General features: G+C 41.2%; 1 protein-coding gene across 1 annotated transcript in view; it reads left to right on the top strand.

Moving 5' to 3' along the window:
* Positions 1 to 3,305: 3,305 nt before the first annotated feature.
* scfd1 (sec1 family domain containing 1) overlaps positions 3,306 to 9,299 on the top strand; it is a 61,706-nt gene continuing 55,712 nt past the window's right edge. Inside the window, exons 1-3 of the mRNA XM_079573482.1 lie at positions 3,306 to 3,361; positions 4,524 to 4,594; positions 8,156 to 8,244. Of these exons, the coding sequence (XP_079429608.1) occupies positions 3,328 to 3,361; positions 4,524 to 4,594; positions 8,156 to 8,244 (194 nt within the window). The 5' untranslated portion in view covers positions 3,306 to 3,327. The remainder of the gene's footprint in view (positions 3,362 to 4,523; positions 4,595 to 8,155; positions 8,245 to 9,299) is intronic.

Below are 9,299 nucleotides of genomic sequence, written 5' to 3'. Positions count from 1 at the left end.
TCACTGCGGGGGGGACACACTGGAGGAAAAGGTCAGAGTGGACGGAGACGCCATCGACATAAACTGAAATGGAAGCGAGGGGCTCCACTGCGCAGGCGCACTCTGGTGGAGTCTGCAGAGTGAGGGTGGCCCTAGTGTACATGTTTTGGTATGATAGGGAAAAGTGCAGTTTACACCCAGACACAGGGCACCAAGCGCATTTTCTCCAGTTCGGCTTTACCCAAATCTAAAAGCTTTTCGACAGTGTATCACTTCATTTGAAAGCTAAGAACTACAGAAATGATTGTACTTTTTTGTCACATTGTTGTTGTTTTCTGTATTTTTTTGTCCTGTTTTTGTTGCTTTTTCATCGCTTTTTTCCATTACCCGTGTTGTGTTTTCGTCTCTTTTGTATGGCTTTTTCATTAGATTTTTGTTCTGTTCTCATCCTTGTTTTTGTCACTATTTTGATGCTTTTTTTTAGTTCACAGTTTTTCCATACTGAGATGTTCTTACCTGAGCTTAGACGAGTTGATGCGTACCTGCCTGGTCTTTGTGCGTGCGCTCAGTCACGCAAAAAGACCAAAGATGTTGTTAACATTTGGCCTCTCCCAGTATACTCCTATGGCTCCAAACGGGGGTGAAGTTGGAAGCTACGCTCCTCCATGGGCACAAAGACCAGACATGTACGCATCAACTCGTCTAAGCTCCAGTAACACATCTCAGTCTGGAAAAACGGTGAACTATTCCTTTAAAGGAACAGGCCACCGTTTTTACATACTGAGATATGTTCTTCAGCTTTGACGAGTTCTTTAGGACCTGTCTGATCTTCAGTCACGTAAACACAGCACAGACGGCGTTAGCATTTAGCCTCTCCCTCTCTCCTCTATAGCTCCAAAACAGGTCAAGATAGAAGCTACCAAGCTCTTCCACGTTTTCCCTATTTAAATATGGTTACGTGAAGTGTTCCACTACAAAGTATGATTACACAAAATTAAACATGTGGATTTTCTAAGCGGATAAAAGGGGGAACTATATTGTAAGGCGTAATAATACCAGTAGTTCGAAATCTGCGCAGTAATCTTCATTTTAGTGTGCGGATGCCAAATTACTCCTGGTATTATTATTAAATATGGTTACACTTCACGTAACCATATTTAAATAGGGAAAACGTGGAAGAGCTTGGTAGCTTCTATCTTGACCTGTTTTGGAGCTATAGAGGAGAGAGGGAGAGGCTAAATGCTAACGCCGTCTGCGCTGTGTTTACGTGACTGAAGATCAGACAGGTCCTAAAGAACTCGTCAAAGCTCAGGTAAGAACATATCTCAGTATGTAAAAACGGTGAACTATTCCTTTAAGCTTTTAGACTTGGATAAAGCCAAACCGGACAAAATGCATGGGGGTTAAGAGGTTAAAAACAGATGACAGTGAGTGATGCAAAAGCAGAATGACTGAGTGTCAAAATGAACTCTTCACTCTTGCCCATGGACACAACGGCAGGATGTTATAATGAAGCTGTCAGATTTGCATTTATACGTTTTAAATGGCTCTAGTGCAGACCTGAACACTTAACTGACTAAACCAGTGGTTCTCAACCTTTGTTGAGCCAAGGCACATTTTTTTCATTGAATTAATCACGAGGCACCACCAGCAGAAAATGTTCTCATCAAAGTGTCTTGAATAGGAACACTGTATAGTCTCACTAGCCACAACGCCTCAATACATCACTAATTCTCTTGTCTCAAAGAAATTAACTACCTGATATGGAAGAGTATAATTTGGTTGCTCTGCCGATCAGCATAGACAGTCGAAAATGGTACATAATAATAATGCATTTGTTTAAAAAAAAAAAACAACTAGGTGAGATTGGATATATTTCCAAGGCACACCAGAGTGGCACAGTGGTTGAAAAACTGGACTGGACTAAACAGTAATATAAATATAACTAACAAACAAAAACAATCCATTCGTGTATTTATTTGTTGCTGTTTAATGATAAGATAAGATCATCCTTTATTGATCTCACAACAGAGAAATTCACTTGTTACAATCGGCATTCAATAAGATCACTCATAAGTATGTTCATATTATTTAAACATGTGGACATTTATTTATCTATTCATGTGTTTTTGTGTTTTTTGTGTGGCATGTTTACCTCCTACATTATCATCATCATCATCAAACCTTTATTGCAGACACGAGGTACAGTTATAAAAAACAAACACACAACAAACAAAACAATAACACACAACAGTTTAGAGCAGCAGCTGTACCAGTGTCGCCACAGTTCAGACTGGTAGCTTGTGGAACCACTAACTTTCTGTTGGTCAAGCTCAAAATAATCATATTACAGACATTCTTACTAATTCATTCATTGAAAGTGGAAAATAAAGTTTCCGAGGCACAACTGCACTTTATTTTCAAATTCCTTTGATTCTGCCCAATTCTTCTGAAGAGCACCTGGTACTACAAACGATCGAGACCAGTGAGCACCTCCACCCCCTCCTTACTTTTGTTTTTTTGTGTTTTTTTTATGAGTTTTTGTGGTGTTTTTCACTACGTTTTTGTCACTTTTTTGTTACTTGTTTATTCCTTGCGTTTGCTCGTGATGCTTTTTTTTCTCCAAGCTTTTAGATTTGGGTAAAGCCAAACTGGAGAAAATGTGCTCGGTTCAGGTGGGGGTTAACCCCTTAACTCCCACCTGAACCGGTGGCTTTACCCCAATCCAAAAGCTTCAGGAAAAAAGGTGTGAAAATAGCAACAAAACTGAGACGAAAACAATGATGGAAATGTGACAAAAAAGTGAGAAAACATTGATGATAAAGTGGCAAAAATGTCACAAAAATGTCACAAGAAATTGACAAAAAATTGACGAAAAAATGACAAAAATTTGACAAAAAATTGATGAAAAAATGACAAAAATGTGACAAAAAAAGGAAAAAAAATTGCCAAAAAAAATGACAAAAACGTGACAAAAAATGACAAATTTGATTAAAAAATGACGAAAAAATGACAAAAAATGCGACAAAAAAATGTGACAAAAATGTGATAAAAAATGATGAAAAAATGATGAAAAAAAAAAAATCTGATGACGTGAGGAAAAAGATCCTCTCGGTTCAGGCGGGAGTTAAGAGGTTAAAAAGGAAAATTGTTTTGATTAATTTTCTTATTTCAGAGCTGAGCATTAAACTAAATGATAATAAATGTACAGATAATTCTTATGTGTATGTGCTGTTTGTAAAAAGAACAGTGAAACATTTATTTTTTAAACCCTTTTCCTTTTTTTGCGTCACCCTGTGGACGCAGCAGCGCCACGTCATCCGCGTCACGTCACTCACAACATCCAACATGGCGGCCGCGTCCGCCCGGGAGAAGCAGACCGGTGAGAAAACGCCTTTATTTCACCTGTTTACCTTATTTTTTTTGGCTCTGGGCGTCGGTACCGAGCCGTGACCGCGCGGACACGTCTCCGCCGGGACGACACGGACATTCACGGGACTGTCACGGAAATTAAAGCTCAAACCGCCCGAGCTAACCGATGCTACTGTGACCATACCGGAGATAATCGCGCTCAGAAAACGCCTCTAAATAAACTAAATGCTTCACCGCAGTTTGTTTTTGGTCAGATGTTTGTTTTGTAGCTGCTCAGTGACTTTGGCGTCTTTAATAAACCTGCCTTTACACAGAGAACTGTCACAAAGCCACAGGCTAAAGTCAAATCAGCGTTTTCTTTTGTGGTTTTCGTTTCTTTTCGTGGCTTATTTCCTCCAAAGCTTCATGTTCTTCACTTTTCTGGTTCAGAACATTTGACAGGAGCGTTTTGGGTGTTTGTTAGTTGTCATTTTTCATATACTGTCTGTCATTTTGATGCAGAGACCCATGAATAATGTACAGCAGTAATATAGAGATATCTGCTCCTGTGGTTGTGTTGACCTGGAGACAAACCCATGGCTCACATCCACATTTAAAGAGGGGGTATTCTGCAAAATGAACTTTTTCAAGCTTTCCATCATGTTATTCTGTCACTCCCTCATTAAAAACATGGCTGAAGTGTTGCCTTGGCACATTCACGTATTTCTGAGTAACCTGTAAAAACTCTGATGGCGGCCATTTTAGGGATAGGTTTGCCTGAGTCCTCCTAGGAACGCCCCCACCTCCTGGAGACGCCTCCGAGCTTTCGTCACCAGCCGAGTAACCGACCACTGCTCCTCAGCAGAACCCCCTCCCCACTGATGCCACAGACAGCGTGTGGAGGGGGCGTGTCTAAAGGCTCAGAGGTTCTTAAAGAGACAGAGGCCTATTTCAAGACATTCACTACAGCCATTTTGAGAGAGACATTTTATACAAGGCAGTTATTCTGATTTACTGCATTTACAGACCAACAGAAGGTTTGTCATCATTGTAGTGAGATATAGACTGGTGCTATGGGACTGAGAAAAGCAGAACACCCCCTCTTTAAAGCCATTATAATCACAGAAGAGTAAAAAGAGCTTGATCTTGTCTTTTCAGTGATGTAGAGACTGATGTTTGTGTTTGTGTTGCAGCTGCTCTGAAGCGGATGCTGAACTTCAACGCTCCTCCTCTGAACACGTCTCTGTCAGAGCCCGTGTGGAAGGTACAGAACTGCTCAGACTCACCTCAGACACACGGGACATGGGGTTAGAAAGAATAGAATAGAATAGAATTTTATTTTCTACCGAGGTAGAAATTTATCTTTGGCTCACCGACACACAGAAATACAAGACTGTGGACCATACAAACATGCCCAATAAAAAACAAATATAACAAAATAAAACAAAAAGACATTTAAAAGAACAGTTCATTTCTGTGGCGATTATCTTCAGGTCGCTGCTTCATTCAGGATCCTCACAGCACAGGGGACAAAAGATTTCTTAAACACAGCCTTTTTCGCCAGTGGGACTCTGTATCGCCTCCTAGAGAGGGTGAGAGGGTGAGCAGAGTCAGAGGCAACAGCTCGAGCCTTTGCCAGTGTCCTTTCCTTGTACAGCTCAGTCAAAGGTCTCTGAGGTCTTCCCACAATCTTGAAGCCCACCAACACCACCCTGTTTAGTTTTTGTTCTGCAGGTCATGTGATTTTACCAGGCAGTGAGATGGAACGTTAAAACACTTTCAACTATTGATTTGTACTCAGATTCTAGAATTTTTGGACTGACCCCGATACTGCTGAGCTTCCTCAGAAGGTACAGTCGCTGAACACCTCCTCAGCGTTGCTTTGGAACTTGATCTGGGCGTCTAGGATTGTGCCGAGGTTCTTGAAAGTGCTCACTCTCTCCACACTCTGACTGTTGAGTGACACGTGATGTAAATTTGTGTTGTGATTGGAGCAAGATGTTAAAACAAGTTCCTTGGTTTTGGCCACATTCATTTGAAGCTGCTGCTGTTGCACCAGTTTTGAAGCGCCTTGGTGGACCCCCCAGCTGACGGGTTGTTTGGGTGCAGGAGACCAATGAGCGCCGTGTCATCTGCATATTTTAACAGTTTGAATTGGGTGTTATTTATTTGAAATTTGTTTGTAAAAAGACTGAACAAAACCGGCGACAATACGCTGCCCTGTGGACATCCAGTGCTCACAGTGACACAGACGCTCTGCGGGCGGCCGGAGAGGAACTGTCTGATCCATGAAATTAGTCCTGAATTGATATTAAGGTCACCAAGTCTCTTTAAAAAGATATGAGTCTTTATTGAGTTAAAAGCCGAACTAAAATCTAAAAATAAGACCCAACATATGCCTTTGCCTGAGTAAGGTGTTTAGTGACAGTGTTAAGCAAAAGCAGCAGGCAGTTCCCCGGTGACAATAAAGCAGCTTTGAGGCTTCGTAGTTTTTACATTTTATGCTTTATAAACTAAGCATATTAAGGCCAGATGACGTAGTGACCTCTGGAAACAGTTGTTAAAGGTATACAGGAGGATTTTCCCAAATTTTAGGAAAGAACCGCCCTCTCCACTTAAAAAAAAAAAAAGCGCAACGCTCTACCTGCCTCCGAGGAGGAAGAATCTCCCAAAAACACTCTGGTCTTGTTTCTCTTCCCTGAAGCCTTTCTCTTCTTCTCATACACTTCGAAGACACTTTTTCTCTGCCATTTTCAAACGACTCGGTGCTTCTGCTACAGCAATGAACGGCTAACAGCGTAACTCACATAGGCCTGAAAGTGCACATGCGCAGAAATTAACAAAGGGCGAGCGCGCACGACGGCCTCACGTAGCAGATCACCAGAATGACTGACAATTAGGACCAATCGTCTTGATGATCCACCCGGAAATAGAACATCCTCCGCTATACCTTTAAGCGGCTGCTCTGGGAAACGTTGAGAACTGTGTGTTTTGACAGTTTATTTTTCCTATGTAGCATTAGCATTTAGCCTCAAACATCGCAGATTAAGAACAATGCAGATGTTTTCGGCTGTTGTAAAACCATCCACCTCATTTAGATGAAGTCAAAGCCTGGTTTGAAATCATTAATGAAATGGTTAATAATAAAATTAACAAATAAAAGTGGCTTCTGATCCAAATGTTGAAACATATTCAATTTTTTCAGCTAATTTTGGTTTGGGTTCATTTCCAACGGCCACTAAACTTCATCTAATCATTTGTTTATTATGAATTCCATCCATCCATTTTCTTCCGCTTTATCCGGGGCCGGGTCACGGGGGCGGCGTCTCAGTAGAGGTGTGTGTGGACCTCCTGATCCACACACACCTCCTCCAGCTGTTCTGACCCCGAGGCCACACCAGGCCAGCTCGGAGACCAGAGACATACTCCCACCAGCGTGTCCTGGGCCTTCCGAGGCCTCTTCCCACAGCGATGGGAAGAGGCCTCGCTCTGGAACACCTCCCGGGGGAGGCGAGCAGGGGGTATCCGGAACCAGTGTTAATTTCGTCGACTAAAATATTTAGTCTTAATTTTAGTCAAAGTGATATTTTTTCCGACTAAAATTGGACTAAAACTAAATTAAAAGTTTCTCATGAGACTAAAACTATGACTAAAATGTCCAGATGTTTTAGTCTAAACTAAAATCAGACTAAATAAAAATGAAAAGGAGAGACTGAAATCATCCAAACTTGTATTGAGCGTCTGAAAGAGCCTCAGATCATGTTTAAAGGATCAGCTCTGAGCTTTGTTCATGTGGAGCAGCTCCATGAAGCAGAGGAACAACATTAAACATGATTAGAATCAATATTATCAATGCAAAGTCCACTCAATTAGTCTTACATTTAGTCGACTAAATTTACTTGCAATTTTAGTCGACTAAAACTAGACTAGAATCGAATTACATTTCAATTTTAATTTAGTTTTAGTACAAGACTAAAACTAAATTAAAATATGTTGTCAAAATTAACACTGTCCGGAACAGATGCCCGAGCCACCTCAGCTGCTCCTTTCAACGTGAAGGAGCAGCGACTCTACTCCGAGCTCCTCCCGGGTAACTGAGCTCCTCAGCCCCAGCCACCCTGCGAAGGAAACTCATTTCGATCTCGTCCTTTCGGTCGTGACCCAAATCACATGACCATAGGTGAGGGCGGGAACGTAGATCGATCGGTAAATCGAGAGCTTTGCCCCGACTCAGCTCCCTCTTCACCACGACAGACCGATACAGCGACCGCATCACTGCTGACGCCGCACCGATCCGTCTGTCCATCTCACGCTCCGTCCGTCCCTCCGTGTTTATTCTGGAGGAACATCAGAAATGTTGCCTCGCCATAGTCGGCCCTGGCTTCACCGTCCAGACCATGCGGTGAGAAACAGCTCTGTTTACTGGCCCGTGAAGCCGATCACAACGTAAATGCGGCTCAGAAACACCACAGTTTATGTGAATCTGCCTATAAACGTAGCTCAGGGACACGTCATAAATCCCCGGATTGACGTCTTCATCAATGCGAGGACTCACAGTGCAGAGTTTCCCAGGCTCCTCTGCTCCTCTGCCTTTCACTCAGAGATTTGTTTCTCTAATGTGTGAAAAATACGAGCCACTGATTTGTCGCTGAGATCGAAACAATAATAAATATATGATTACTATTACATCAAAATGCAAGAGCAGGAGGAGGATCTTGTACAGTGTTTGTAAATGAATAAGCGATTTGGTTTGTTTGTGGAAAGCACTGCCCTGTAATGTACAGACCTGTGCTCATGCTGTGCTGCCCTCTGCTGGTGCCTCCAGGTGCTGATCTACGACCGGTTCGGGCAGGACATCATCTCCCCTCTGCTGTCCGTCAAGGAGCTGCGAGACATGGGCATCACGCTGCACCTGTGCGTACCCGTCCTCACAAACTCTACAAAGGAAGTTGTTTCTGCTCAGATAACGGATTTTTTTTGCTAATTTTTATTCGATTTTTTTTTCCTTTTCTTTTCAATATTTTTTTCTTTTTTTCACACATTGTTTTTCTTCTCGTTTTCCCTTTTTTTTCCCCTCGTTTTTGTTCATTTTTATTACTAATATTTTCACTATTCCCCCCTCCCAAATTTTTTTCATATTTTTCTCGTTTTCCCAATTTTCCCATTTATTTTCATGACTAATATTTCCCCCCAGTTTTTCCAATTTTTTTCCCTATTTTTGCCCCAATTGCTTCTCGTTTTCCTTTTTCCCCCCTAATTTTTGCTCATTTTTTATTACTAATATTTTCACTATTTCCCCCCATTTTTCACTATTTTCCACAATTTTTCCTAATCTTTTTCACCAATGTATTCTGTATTTCTTTCCCTATTTTCTCCCATATTTTTTTTCTTAATTTTCTCAGTTTCACAATTTTCCCCTTCATTTTTATCACTAATATTTCCCCCAGTTTTCCCACTTTTTCCCTATTTTTGCCACAATTTCCCCCAATATTTCCCCAAATGATCCCCCATTTTCCCCACATTTCTTGACCTTGGAGTTGAACCCGATGCTGTAAAAGTGCAGATCTTCCACACATTATTCTTCTGTTTTCTGGCTCTAGACGACACATACTTTAGTGTAACGGAACCAGCTCTACTGTTTAGTATTTGTTCAAACAAATCTTTAGGAGGAAACACAAAGATCTGGGGAATTTAAATGGTTTTAACCTCTTAACTCCCGCCTGAACCGAGCACATTTTCTCCAGTTTGGCTTTACCCCAATCCAAAAGCTTCTGGAAAAAAGGTGTGAAAATAGCAACAAAACTGAGACGGAAACAATGATGGAAATGTGACAAAAATGTCACAAGAAATTGACAAAAAATTACAAAAATGTGACCAAAAAAAAGAAATAAAGAAAAAAAATGTGACAAAAAAATTACAAATATGTGACAACATTTTTTCAATAATCTAAAAATTTGACAAAAAATGTG

This window comes from Gobius niger (genome assembly GCF_951799975.1).
Source record: "Gobius niger genome assembly, chromosome: 16".
Lineage (NCBI taxonomy): Eukaryota > Metazoa > Chordata > Actinopteri > Gobiiformes > Gobiidae > Gobius > Gobius niger.
This window is presented reverse-complemented; position numbering and strand designations above follow the sequence as displayed.